The following is a 14,860-nucleotide window of genomic DNA, read 5'->3' as shown; positions in this document are numbered from 1 at the left end:
CTTTTTATGTGTTGAAGATCCTGGTACGTTTGTAGATGAACTATGGTAACTCTTATTCATTTTAAAGCATTCATTGAACTGCTTAATGATTAAAAGAATCCCAGGAATAAGATCTCTAGGAAATAAAATTGCTTTATATTAAATCCTGTAAGTATATTGGAAGAGTTCCATTCTTAAGTTTATTTAAATCACATTTCTGGGATTGGGATTGGGGGAGGCAGTTCTCTATGTGTGTAAAACTCCTCACATGAATCTGATCTACACTTGTGGCTGAGAACTACACCTGTGGAATTTGCTGAAATGGGGTGGGGTAGGGGGAAGAATTTGAAGCCACTGGCTATAAAAGCAACCAGAAGCACAGATTTTTCTTGAAAGATTAAGAAATCCCAAACATGGTTTTGTATTAAAACAAATTATCACAAATTATGAAATAAATGACAAACTTAATGACAAAACAGAAGTACCAAACAAATACAAATGGCATTCACCTTTGTGGACTTTAACCTCAGTTTATTTTCCAGGCCTTTGTTCTCCCCAGCTTCTGATAGAAGAGTTTGGAAACTCAGCTACCATGCACATCTTCCCGATTAAGAAGAAGGAATGGTCTTTTGACATGGTATTTTAATTCCAAATTCAGCAAAATGTCTCAACTTCACACAACTCTTCTTTTAAACTTTACCAGCTGTTAGGTGAACTGGTTGCATGCTGTCACATCAGAACAAAAAAGCAGGCTGTTTGCTATTTTCTGATGAAATGATTATTTCATCACCATGATATGGAGCAATGGATAACAGGTTCTGGATTTGAACCCCGGTCTTGTTACTAACTCCTTGTGTGACAATGGGTAACCTGTTACACCCTGAATTCTCAACTGTAAAGACAGGAGACTTCAGATAGGTATACACAACAGCATAGTGATGGGCACTGACTATTTTTCAACCGCAAATGGCCCTAAGACACACTTGACCACATCGCTACTAGAAAATGAACTTAGCATCACTTATGGTGGTAATTAAATCAATTCAAACTAAAACAAAACCAGCAAAGTAAAACAAAAACAAAAATAAAAATTGCTTTATGAAAAATGGCTCTGAGTAGATCTGAAAGGGAAGCAAAGGTGAGATGGTGTAAAAAGTTTTCATGTATAACCTCAGACGTATTTATATAGTAAAATGCTACTTGAGAATTTAGGCATTTTAGTTTTCCACACATGGTCCTCATAGATTTCCAGTTTATTGTTCTTGGCCAGGATGGGGTGGAGGATTATCTACTCCTACCATAGGTTTGGAGGTTTTACAAGGTCTTGAAAATATTAAAAGGCATATATCTATTAGTAGCCCACCAACATTTTGTTTCCGTATTATCACTGATTGACTAAATACCTACTTTACCATAGATATCAATTCCAAAAGCTGACGTGGGTTACATAGATTACAGTACACATGAAGTGTGTAGTTTCCTTACTATAAATTTTACTTCTATTATTTTACATACCTTTAGAAAAATCTAATGTCACTTTCCTTCATTGAAGATACAATTGTGCAGCCGCTAAGTGTTTTTCCTCATGACTATTTGCTTCCTTCTTTTAAGTCTTCATTGCTCAATTGTTCTATCCTTCCTTTTTTTCCTCCCTGGGAGTGAAATGTAATTCACTTTTTTCTTCTGTTTTTTCATAGGACTCATTAATCTCATTCCTGGAGATGGGAAGTCCAAAATCTGTTACTCTATTTTATGCAAAGTGCACTGGCTTTCCTAACAATTACAGCCTTCTGCAGAAGTTCTCTGGGAACTCAAATATCTGTTTTTTTGCTCCCCAAATCAACAGGTACGTTTTGATTGCTCTTGAGCAATCTAAGCATTTCCCCCGCTCCCGCGTGGTGAAATTTTTAAAATAGAAAAGTCACTTAATTTCCTTCTTCCATCTTGTCAATGATAATTTGCAGAGCTGGGTATAGGCCCGGTCTTCTATCTTGAGTATATGGCACGTGTGGGGGACATTTTAAGATCCTAAATGAGAATGCTAAATCGTTCAGCAGTTGGAGCCAATCAATTACTCATTAATGATAAGGCATGCTATTGGAAATTTTCAAATTTTAAAATGGTGTTTTAAAATACCGGGGGACAACTTGATAAATTTAGACTCTCACTTTCGGAGCGCCACTGTCACTAATCAACTGCCCTCCAGTTTAGGCCCTGGCTCCAGGGCGCTAGTTGAAACCCTCCCGCCTTACGCAACGTGGGCCTCCGGGGGCTGCCCCTGTCCTTCCAGCGCCGCGCGCGGTCCCCGTCCACGCTGCCGGGCGAGCCCGGGAGGGGCCGGAAGGGGGCGCCGTAGCCGCGGGGAACACCGGCAATGCCTCGGGAGCTGACTCCGAAGACCGAGTATTTGCTAGAGAGACTTTTTTGCGCCATTCTGTAGTCGCGTACGCTCCGGGCTTTTGCCAACTCCAGGTCTTCTTAGATGGGGGCCGGGTGGGAGACAGCGGGGACTCTTGGCCACGCGCTGTACTCAGGGAAGGGCTGAGGTCTGGGAGCTGCGGTGCTGCCGGTTCCGTCCCGGCTCGAGCTTCCCAGCAGCGCCCTCCCCCGCGGCGGGCCCAGACTCTCGGTGCCGCGACGAGTGGGTGGCCAGAAGCCGGTGGCGGAGAAGGCGAGCGGCTGCAAGGAGCGGCGAGACTCCCGCGGCGAGGCTGGGGCTCGGACGAAGCGGCCTCGGCGATCGGAAGAGAAACGAGGCCAGGCGAGTAGAAGGAAATACAGCCGAAGAAGAGAAGCTGCCGCCCAGGAGGGAGGCGGGTCCTTTCGGCTGCAGCTGCCGCTGTTCCGGGACGCAGCCCGGGGAGCCCGCCCGCCCGTAAGGTGCGCGCCAGGTAGCTCCCCACCCAGAGGACACGCTTGCTGGCCCCTCCCAGGCGCCCGGGACGGAAGGAGCCGCGCCGCGCCGCAGGTGGCGAGGGCGCACGGCACCCCGAGCGCGGCGCCCTTGAGCTGCACCGCGACGCAGGTTTGCGAGCCGACTTGTCCGCCAGCCAAGAAAAGGAAGCGCTGTCCCTTCCCGCTCACCCGGCTTCCCCACCCCTTGTACTCTAAACCCTGCAGCGGGCGTGCGGCGCGGCCACGGAGGCGCCGAGGAGGGGCGGGCCGCCGCCGGGCAGCGGCGTGCCCACGGGGGAGAGGGCGCCGGAGAGGAGGCGGCGGCGCGGTGGCGAAGGCGCGGCGCGCGATGGCAGCTGCTTAGCTCGGCGGGCGCGGAGCAGCCCCGAGCTGTGGCTGGCCAAACGGTGCGGCTGGGCGGGGGACCCCGCTGCCGCTGCAGCCCGGCCGGGAGAGATGAGCGCGGAGGCTGGCGAGGGCATCACTTTCTCCGTGCCACCCTTCACCCCCTCGGGCTTCTGCACCATCCCCGAGGGCGGCATCTGCAGGAGGGGAGGAGCGGCGGCGGTGGCCGAGGGCGACGAGAGCCAGCTACAGCCGCCACCACCGGGCAGCTTCTGGGACGTGGAGAACGCCGCCGCCCCTGGTACCGGGTGTCCCGCTGCTACCTCCGGGAGCAGTGCCACCCGGTGCCGGGGCAACTCTGGTGGCGGGGGCAGCCGACGGACCACGGTGGCATATGTGATCAACGAAGCGAGCCAGGGGCAGCTGGTGGTGGCCGAGAGTGAGGCCCTGCAGAGCCTGCGGGAGGCGTGCGAGGCGGTGGGCGCCACTCTGGAGACCCTGCATTTTGGTAAACTGGACTTTGGGGAAACTACCGTGCTGGACCGTTTTTACAATGCAGGTGAGTGAGTAACCCTTTCCCCATCCTGCGATGCCAGGGAGCACGTTTTTCCTGGCCGTCTTCGGAGGAAATTTTGTTTTTTTCTGGGCGGGAAGCGTTTACTTCTTGCCCCACTTGGGGGGCAGCGAGAGGCGCTGCGTGGCCGCTCCTGGGGGAGAGTGAGTGCTAGTGCGAGAGCCCCACTGGCCCACCCACCGCCGGGCGCTGCAGCCCTGCGGTCCATGTGGTAGACCTGAAGACCTGTTTTCTAGCACTGCGAGGTGTTTGCCCCAGTCAGCCCTGCTCCATTCAGTGTCTCGCTTTCGCTTCTCTTAGGTTTGGCCCGTTTTCCTTCTGCATATATCTATGTCCGTTTTAGATGGCGTTCTCCTTTTCTCTGCGTAGTTTTGGGAGTACAGAAACGATGACTTATGCCACACAGCCAGCTGCACTCAGAGTGTATCTTTTTGAATTTGCATGTCATGTCATGATCTTCCCAACTCATTTTACCTCTGACAACTTTTAGTGGCTTGTATTTCCCACCTCTTACCAATTTGAACGTTCAAGTAATTACAGTGCTTCCACAAGTACTAACATCTTAACTTATGCTAAACTTGTGTGATATCTTTGTAAGGATTTTGGTGAAAGAACCGGGGTCTGTTTTTTATTACCCCATATACTACTTAACATTGTTTAAAATGCCGATATGCTTTCTTAATAACTAAGATTAGTTTGGCCATTAAAATAATTGCTACCATAATCCGTGAAAAAAAGTATTTTTTCAGCCTATCCCAGGTTTCAGAAAGTGTTATGCAGTTCTGGTAATTAGCTATCTGTTAGCAAATGTTAGGAATAATAGCATGTTGTTGAAATTAACCTTTATCACTTTGTATATCCAATGTTGAGAATATATACATATTTAGATTTTTAAATTTTTATTTATAGAGATAGGGTCTCACTCTGTCATTGGGGCTGGAGTGCAGTGGCACGATCATAGTTAAAACGCTTGGGCTCAAGCCATCCTCCTGGTTTAGTCTCCCCAGTAGCTGGGACTAAAGGCATTCGCCGTGACACCTGGCTAATTTTTTTTTTAACATGTTTTGCAGAGATGGGGGTCTCACCATGTTGCCCAGGCTGGTCTTGAACTCTTGGCCTCAAGCAATCCTCCTGCTTAGGCTTCCCAAAGTGTACATATTTATTTTTTATAATTGTGGGTGGAAAACTTGGTTTAATGGTTTCAAAACAATAAGCTTCTTGCATTTGTGATCACATAAAAGGTTTTATATTCCAACCTTGTTTTCAGTTCTGATTCTCTTCAGCCTCTTCAAAACACCTGAAGTAGGCTTATGTCAGTTTTGGAATTCAGTTGAAGCTGAATGTTTTAAGAACAAGAACTTCATGTTAAGGAAGCCAGACTAAATAAACTAGGACTTTCTGGTTCTGGTATTTTTTTTATAGTTTTGGTCTTCATAACTGAGCATGAATGTAATATATTATAGCTTGGTTCTTTGGGTGGCTTGCTATAAAAATTACATAAACATAACTTTTCCAAAAATTATAGCACTCTTATTTCTGGATTATAATTGGGAAGAAGCTTCAAAGAACTGAAAGATAAGAGGAAAATACCCTACTAAACACTTGAGCCTATTTTTATTGCACTGATAGATTGGCATTTTTTTTCTAGGGCTCTGTAAAAAAAATCTTAAACTCTAAGCTAATTTGGAAGAAACTTCCCTAACAAGCCTTTCTGTTAGGAAAGGCTAACAATAACTTTCTGTTACTCTCCGAGTATGGTCTCTGGGAAAGGGAGAGAAAGATTGGAAAATGCCGGCATTTGAAGTGTATCTCATTTAATCCTCTAAACAAGCCTTATTACCTTCTTAGGTGAGAAAACCAAGGGATCCCTAACGGGCCCTGGGATTCATAGGTAGTAAGTGGTCAGCACAGGATTCCCCTCCAGATGGCTGCCCCTAAAAGATCATGGATGGCCCTTGCTGCCTTCATGTAGGTGGGCTAATTTACTCTCAAAATCAAGGGACACCCCCTATCTTGGAATCATGTGACAGAGAGCTGGACTTTGCCATCTTATGAGGCATTTAGGTGCGTATGGGATAGTGGGGAGGGCGTGCTCTTGGGAGACTCTTGTTTCTGGGCCAGCTCTGTCGCATTCCATTTCTTCTTCCAACCTAGGCAGGCCTCAGTTTAACCGGTGCCTGTCTGGGTGATGTGAACCCTGAGGATGAGTGCCCTTTCATTCGGCATGCAGATGTGACAGAATGAAGGTGGTAGATCAGTTTCCTCCCAACCCTTTGTTTTTGTAAACTAAGGGCAGCAGGTTTGATGGTAGTAGAACTTACTTTCTTCTGACTTGTAAGAGAGGGCTTGCTCTTCCTACACCAGGGCTTGGAAAACTTTTTCTGTAAAGGTCCAGATAGTAAATATTTTAGACTTTGCAGTTCATGAGGTCCCTATCACAACTACTCAGCTGTTGTTACTTGAGAGTAGCCATAAACAATATCTAAACAAATGGTCATGGCCATGTTCCAACAAAACTTTATTAGTGGACATTGAAATTTGCATTCATGTAATTCACAAACTGTTATTCTTTTTTTCCAACTATTTTAAAATGTAAAAAACATTCTTAGCTTGCAAACTGTGCAAAAACAGCTGGCCCACGGGATTTGGCCCATGGGCCGTGCTGATCTTTTCTCTACACTGACTACCTGCCCTTGAAAGTTGAATCCTTATGAGATAGTGGGAAGAACACTGTCCCTCAAGTTAGATCTCAGTTTTCATCCCAGCTGTGCTGTGAACAACCCGTGTAATTGTGAGCCAGGCCCTTCATCTCCTCCAGTGGTGTTTCTTCACCTGTAAAATTGACCAGGAGTAGAAGTGGAAGGGGAATTCAACAAAATTTCTAAGATTCTCTCATTTAATCATGTGAATTTGTAAAGACTAGGTGGCTTGGTGTGCTGGGACAGAAATTGGAACAGGAGTTTCAAGGTCTGAATTCTGGTCCTGGTTCCTCTCTAATTTGGAATGAGTCATTTAAAATCTCAGAAAAGAGTGGAGGGTTGGCATAATTGGTATCTGAGATTCCCTGTGGCTCTCAAATTCTGTACTTTAAAATTATAACATTATTAATACAAGTGAATCACTTCAGTCCATATAGATTAGTGAATTGCTTGTATAGATCATATCTCCGTCCCCGAGGAGCTCAGAGTGCCTTGGCTGTAGTAGGACCTCCATGAGGCGTCATGCTGAATGTCTGGGGCTCCCAAGAAACAGCTTCTTGAGTCAAACCAGAGTTGGCCTGGGTTCAGGGGTAGCTTCTCAAAGGAGGTAACACCTGAACTGAGAGGTAAGGATAAATAAGGATGGCCTAACAAAGGCCTCAACATTTAAACGGGAAATAATGGTGTTCAAATAGCTCAGCTTAATGGAATGATTAAGGACTTAAAAAGTTTGATGACATTTTTATGAACTTTTCCTATCTTTGTGTATTGGTGTTTTTTTAAAGAATAGGTTTACACTGATTTTCCTGATTTGATTATTATTTATTATAACTATATTCTAGTTTGTTCTTTGACTACACTTGTTATTCTTTCTTTCATTCCCTTTCTGAAGTGAAACTAATGCTCTATTAATGCTTCTATGAAAATTCATCTGATTTATGTATACAAGAGTCTATATCACTCAGATGACAAAATGCCAAGGTAATAACACCCTTCCCTGCCCTCTGCATCGTAGGCAATAAAATTCTATAACAGCTAAGAGATGTCAGTGATAAAAGGTTGGACAAATCCCAACTGTCAGCAAGGTCTTCAAAAAAATTTATTTTTTGAGATAGAGTCTCCCTCTGTTGCCTGGGCTAGAGCACAGTGTCATCATCATAGCTCACAGCAACCTCAAACTCCTGGGCTCAAGCCATCCAGCTTCCTCAGCCTCCTGAACAGCTGGTACTACAGGCGCATGCCACCACGTCCAGCTCATATTTCTACTTTTTATAGGGATGAGGGGTCTCGCTTTTGCTCAGGCTGGTCTTGAACTCCTGGCCTCAAGCAATCCTCCCACCTTGGCCTCCCAAAGTGCTAGGATTAAAAAAATTTTTTTAAATGAACATCAATTCTGTTACTCTCTTGTTTTGCTTATGGAAATGCTGAACTGTAAAGAGATTATATTTGTTCATTCAGGTTAAATGATTTAAGGTTCCTGCTTGGAACCAGGAGCATACTTTTTCTTAGAAACAGTATTACAGATGGTGGTTAGATAAACCTTGTTATAATATCTCAGTGTTTGGAACCCACTCGACATTTTAAACATTCAGGAAAATTATGCTCTGAAACCTAAAAGTGAGACTTTCCCTGTGACTTTTCCTTTGATCTAGCTTTTGGTAGTCTCTTGGCCAGATACAGGGGGAGCATCAACTTGAATTGGTTGGGGATGGGGAAGGTCTGTGGCTGCATGGAGAAAGATTCTGTGTGAGGAGGAGGCCAGGCCAGCAGGGATCCAGAACACTTTCACCTCTTTCAGTCTTCTTCCCCTCCTACCTTGTGCTGATGTAAGAGCCAGGGACACTGCTGCGCTCAAGGCCACCTCCCTCCCTCCCTCTCAGTGGGCACAGGATTGGGTTAGCTGCCTGCTTCCCCTTTCCCTGATACCAGCCCTCACATCCGCCTGGGCCTTTCTCTCAGCCTGGCTCACTGCAGATTGCAATCTCTTACTCAGCTTTTCACCCCATAGCAGCAGTGGGTAACAGGAAGGAAACACTTGCAGGTTGAAATTTTAAGAACTTAGCTTTTCTATTTGCATCCATATCATGTTCCCACTTTACTTGAGTGATGACGAAAGTTGCCCATTTATGCCATTTTGCTAGAGAGGCATCTGACCTCTCTGGGCTTTGATGCCACTTGCTTCCAGCAAAGCTCTTTAGGATTGCCAGTCTTACTTGGTATAAACAAAACAAAACAAACATAACCCCGTACCCTATCTATCCCAGACTGAGCAGTTCTTAGAAGTTTTCTAGCCCACTTCTGCATTTCTACTTTCAAAGTATCTTGTCCTGTATACTTTGAGGGAGAGAGTGAAGTCTGTATTTCCCAAATATTGGTTCCCATGACTGGTAAAAAAGAAAAATCAGAGGACTGATATATATTTGCCAACGTTGTAATTGTTCCAAGGAAGGATATTGTAAGTAGGGAAAGAAAAAACTCAACAACTAGCCACCTATTGCCACAATTTCTTAAAAAAGAAAGACATTCTTATGTTAAAAAAATTAGGGGGGAACATAACCTTAGAAAGAAGGGGAGCTCTTTGCATACAGTAAATGTATGGAAAAACTCATTATTTATTATGCATTTTTCCCAGTTCACTATGGATGAGTGAAAACTTTTGCATGCCCATCAGCAGAGTTGTTTGAGAACTTCTGATCTGAGTCACCTTGCAGCTCCTTCCCACCTTTCGGTCACTGCTTCTTCACCTGAGAAACGAGACTTAGTAAAATTATCACGAGAGCAAACATAGATAAGCTCATAAGGAAAAAACTCTGGTTAGAAAAGGATTTCAAAAAGATCCCAGTGGTGTCCCATGCGTGGTTTTTCTCTGAGCTGTTCACTTTTCCTGGCACGCCATTGTGGCATCTGCTGCCCACCCCACACAAACCCAGAGTACTGCACTTCCTCTTGCTTTCTCAGATAATGGGTCAGTTGAGGCAAAATTATAATTTTTCAAAAAGAACTCTACCAGAAAATCTGAAAAAAGCAAAACTGAAGAAAACTTCAAAGCACAAAAGTAGATTGGTTTTTAGAGTAGCTGTTTCTTACTCCAGATAATCAAGTACAGATTGTCATGACTGATCCTGCTTTGCAGTTTCCCGAGATCCTGGTTTCTTTCCTCAACTTGGTCACCTTTGGTCTGCTTGAGACATTCAATAGTTCGTAGTTTGAGCTGATTCCATCTCTAGGGGAAGCCTATTTACAAGTGCATAACACCGGCCTGGCTCACCAGTGGCCGTGGCTGGTTCCAGCCTTCTGGAAGTTCTCTGCTATAGGCCAGTTCCCCTCTGGTGACTTACAGGGACTGTCCCCTGCTTCTTGTTTCAGAGACCTGGTTAGAGGCCTGTTCAGTTCCTGTTTCTGGTTTGCAGACTAAAATTGGCTCACAGTTTCTTTGTGGAGCAGTGGGAGATTGACAAGCATGAAGCCCGATGCATGTGCAAGTCTCTCTAGCATGAGGTACCAACTGTGTCTACTTTCCAAGGAGTTCCCCCAAGTGGTCCCTTCAGATGCCACCCCACACCAGGGAAGTAGAGAAGCACAGGAAAATGCTTTGTTGGCCAGTGACTCCAGAGCTGATAGTGCGCTATGAAATCATGGCCACTCCCGGGAGACCATTCGAGGGCATTTTATCAAATGCTCCCCTTTCCATCACCCATGGGCCCTCATCATGGCTGTAGAACATGCCAACACTTCCTCCACTCTGCCTGGGGCAGGATGAGAGTTGGAAATGTGGGAAATATGGTGAGGATGGGCAGTGTTGCAGGAAGAAACGGAACCACAGCTTTGGAAAAGTTGTATCTTGAAGACAGGCTCACCTTCCTGTGATTAGTTTATAGGTAGGCGGGGAAATTGGCTACATTTAAGAAAAAATACTCTTATTTTCAGGGGATAAAATTAAACTTGCAAAATTTTATTAGTGGCATAAAAGCAAAAAAGGAAAAATGGTAAACTATTTAAAAATCCATTGGTGACTCTAATACATTGGTTTCTTTAGTTGTTTTAATGTATTAGCTTTTCTCTCTGGCTGGAGATGTTGACTAGAGAAGCCAATCAAAATATGTGCCAGATTAGTGGGGAAGGAGGAAAGGATAGGAGACAAGGCTGGTTTTCAAGGTCTTGTCTAATTGTTACAGAAATTTAAGTAAGTGAGTACTTAACATCTTATGTGAGTTTTTTATTTTGTAGTGTTTTTTTTTCCAAAAGAAAATCTAAAAATGAAAAGACACATAACCCAAACTACATTATGATAATTTTCTTAGGGGACACAGGAGGGAGGAGAGAAAATTTAAATGTTAAGAGCATCTCCTACTTAATAAAATCATAGAGAAAATCTGTGTAACTTATGCTGCATAACTTGCGCAGAGTAACAGTAAACATTCCATTACAAGCAGACCTTTTTGTTATAGTAGTTCGTCAATAAAGAGGAAAGCAATTGGCTTTGGTATATGATTCATACCAGGAAGGAAGTTATATTCCTTTGTACAGGAAGTCTCTAAAAATGGTTGTAACTAGTTATATCAGTACTTTTCAATGCTTTTAGCCCCCTTTATACTTGTGAACTCTTAAGGGAAACATGGGAGGAGAGGTGTTCTTGTAATTATCAGTGAACATCAGATCATTTCTCCACTGGCCTTAAACCATAGAAAACCAAGTATTTGCCTAAGCCAGAGAATTCTTCTTCCTTTAAAATTTCGATTACCCGTATTTCTTATTTTTAAAAGGTCATCCAAAGCTATCACATGTCAAATGCCATGTAATGTCACATTCAAGTTTTCTAATATGTATGTTGTGACAAACATCAGCTTAGAGCTGGGACAGCCAGGACCAGGAATGCTATTCCTGCTGCCCAGGGCCACAGCTTTTGCCTCCAGCTAGATCTTTCCCAACTTATGATTTGGTCCCACTGGGGCTTAGGTGACTTTACATGACTAGGTGAGAATGTATTATCAGTGTCTCAGTTGTTCCATGCTATGGAGTCCTCCTTTTTTTGATCATCTTATTGACTTCATAAAAGAAAGAGACGTGACAGTGTAATTAACTATATTTTACAGTTGGAAAGGGTATCTGAGCAGGCCAGAATAAATCAAGTTGGTTGAATAGGATTCGAGCTCAGGTCTTCTGATTTCCAAATAATCCCGGTGTTCTTTCTGCTATACCACAGTTTCCCCTTATAGTGAAAAACATTTCAAAGCACGTATGCTATTTAAGAGGATCAGTTCTAACATCTTGGTCCTTGATGGTAGGACTATTATGAGGAAGAGTTTTAGGAGTGACACTTAACTTCTGGTCCCCTCTTACTAACAAATTTTTGTGACTTCTTATTAGTAATCTTATAAAATTATCAGAAAGCAGACTTTGACATTTTTCTGTCAATACAACAAAGGAGCCCAGAGCCTAGGCTGAATAGTGGTTGCCAGTTGCTTGGCCTCAAGCTATAAATTGGGCTTTCTCCAGGCAAGTCTTGGGCTATTTTTGGGATGTGATAAGTGAACCATCAAGTGATAGACCTAAAGAAGCCTTTCTCTAGAATGACCCCGAGAGCTGGATTTACAAGCCTGGGGATTGTTCCTTTTCTTGGTTCCCTAAGTTCTGGCTCCTAAATCTGATTGGCTTTCCCCTAATGTGATGGCATATTCCCAATAATTCATTTCTTTAGGTATTTATTAATTGCCTGTGCCATGCCTCTTACTGCAGTTGATGCACTGAAGGACTATAAAACAGAAGGTGATCTTCAGGAACATAAAAGTTTATAACATATGTATCTTTATAAGGGAAAAACTGATACTAAGGAAGAAGTTAGGGGAACTACCTACCTAGATTTCCTATTTCTTCCCACCAGACTAATTCTTTTAAGAAAAAACATTTTTAAAAAATTTAAGTTATGAAACATATCAGTCATAAAGTACATAAAATAGTATAACAGACATTCATGCATGCACTACCTAAATATATTAGCTGTTAAATTTATTGATATATTTGTTTTGTTTCTCTTTCTCTCTCTTTTAGAGAAATAAATCCTTCTGGACAAAACTAAAAGACCCTTTCTATCTCATCAATATCCCTTCCTGGGAAAGTGTGTCTGGCATAGGAAGTGCTACATTATAATTATATAGACTATAATTTTCAAAAATCTAAAATCATGACTCTACAAATATAAACATGTGCCAAATATTTAATTAATTCATTATTTAATGAGAAAACCGGTAAGATATTAAAACTAGGTTAAAGGAGAATTTAAAGAGTGGATATTACACACATACACCCACACAGACACACAATCAGGAATGCCGAAATGAATTTGCTAATAGGTGTAAAACTGGCTAATATTGTATAAGGCAATTCTATAAGTATAAATGTTGGAGTCATCTTTTCTATAGGATAGAAATCAATTTTATCTCTACCAAACAATATTCATCTGTGATTCTGTGGACCAGAAATATGTGCATTACTATTAGTTTTGCACAACTTCATGTGTATCCCAGCAACTTAATGTTTATCCCAGACCATTGCAAAATGGTCTAATCACTAGAAGGACAATCAAAGGTGCACACCCCTTTAAAATCAGATAATTCCCAGAGGGTGTGCCACACAAAGCTCAGCCCTCCACTGAAAGGATATCTTTTGACCTTTTCCAACTCTTTGACAACTTTTCTTGGCACAAGGTGGGTCATTCTAAGCAGGCTCTATGCCTGTCTCTCCAAGTGCTCTTAACCCAACCCACTTAAAGGACCTGTTTGCTCTTCTCTGCTACTCTGACATCTGAAGCTGTGTTTACTCTGAAAGGGTCCTAGAATATGTTGCCTTAACCAAGATTCCTAATCATGGTTTTTTTAGGTTAGGAAACATGTACAAATTGCATATTAGGGTATTAGTCACTTAGGTTTTGGATGTGATAAGAGATGTAAGTCATGTGGCCAGAACCAAGCAGGAATATGCCAGTGTGATGCCTACAGTGTCTGGAAACCAAACTTCATTCTTATATTAGGAAAACATCATTGTTACTAATGGGAACATCAGTAGTCTAGACTGCTCCAAATAGACTTATTTTTTGGAGAAAAAAATTCTTAATATATTTTAGAGGGCTGGCAAATGGCTATCAAATTCCACATGTTGAATATATGACTTTGGTCTTATAATTTAAGGCAAGCCATACACAAATAGACAACATGCATTACTGTGTGCTCGATGCTATGCCAGTCACTCTACATACATGACCTTATTCTGTCTTTAGAACAGCTTTATGAGGCAGATAGCATCAGTTGATCAATTTTACATGTGGGGAAACTGAGCCCCAGAAAGTGTTATCAACTTTCCCAGTGTCACATGGCTACTAAGGGACAGAGCCAAGTTTTGAACCTACAATGGTCTGATTGCAGAGTCTATTTATTTATAACTATGTTCTCCTGTCTCCCAGAAATAAATTTCCTATTTGAAAATATTGAAATTATTATTAATACCATGATTACAGTCATCTCATCAGTAGACATTTGTTGACTATTTAAAATCTGCAAGATTTCTTTCTTAGATCTGTACAAAATCAGGTTAGAAAAGTATAATTTCTGGCTGGGCGCGATGGCTCATACCTGTAATCCTAGCACTTTGGGAGGCTGAGGCAGGAGGATCACTTGAGGCCAGGAGTTAGAGACCAGCCTGAGCAAGAGCAAGATCCCCATCTCTACAGAAAGTAGAAAAAGTAGCAGCTGGGCATTGTGGCCCATGCCTGTAGTCCCAGCTACTCAGGAGGCTGAGGCAGGAGGATCAATCACTCAAGCCCAGGAGTTTGAGGTTACAGTCAGCTGTGATGATGCCACTGTACTCTGGCCTGGGTGATGGAGTAAGACCTTGTCTCAAAAAAAAAAAAAAGTGTCATTTCTGCCTTTTATGATCTTACAGTCTACCAGTTGAATTCAACTATTTAATAAATAATTTTGGGGAGCCTACCACTTGCGAGATGATGTAGTGAATAAGTAAAAAAATCCAAGGGAATTTTTTTTTTTTTGAGACAGGGTCTTGCTCTGTGGCCCAGGTACTAGAGTGTAGTGGTGTGATCATAGTTCACAGCAACCTCAAACTCCTGGGCTCAAGTGACCCTCCTGCCTCAACCTCCTGTGTTGATTCAGGACTAATTTTTCTTATTTTTTGCAGAGACAAGGTCTCGTTATGTTGCCCAGGCTGGTCTTGAGCTTCTGGGCTCAAGTGATCCTCCCGCCTTGGCCTCCCAAAATGTTGAGATTATAGGCGTGAGCCACTGCACCTGGTCGCCACTTAATTTTTTATGAAATCAGTCTCATGCTGAAAACTATTTAAATAAATTCCGAAATTTTAT

The 14,860-nt window shown here is 43.0% G+C and overlaps 1 protein-coding gene across 1 annotated transcript in view; it reads left to right on the top strand.

The window, feature by feature from the left end:
- The first annotated feature begins 3,196 nt into the window (after nucleotides 1–3,196).
- The window catches only part of MAP3K5 (mitogen-activated protein kinase kinase kinase 5), a 223,398-nt gene continuing 211,734 nt past the window's right edge, over nucleotides 3,197–14,860 (top strand). Inside the window, exon 1 of the mRNA XM_012665176.1 lies at nucleotides 3,197–3,778. Within this exon, the coding sequence (XP_012520630.1) occupies nucleotides 3,331–3,778 (448 nt within the window). The 5' untranslated portion in view covers nucleotides 3,197–3,330. The remainder of the gene's footprint in view (nucleotides 3,779–14,860) is intronic.

Source organism: Propithecus coquereli, unplaced genomic scaffold, assembly GCF_000956105.1.
Source record: "Propithecus coquereli isolate 6110/MARCELLA unplaced genomic scaffold, Pcoq_1.0 Scaffold98, whole genome shotgun sequence".
NCBI classification, from domain to species: Eukaryota; Metazoa; Chordata; class Mammalia; order Primates; family Indriidae; genus Propithecus; species Propithecus coquereli.
The sequence above is the reverse complement of the archived record's forward strand: the minus strand, read 5'-3'. Positions and strand labels throughout refer to the sequence as shown.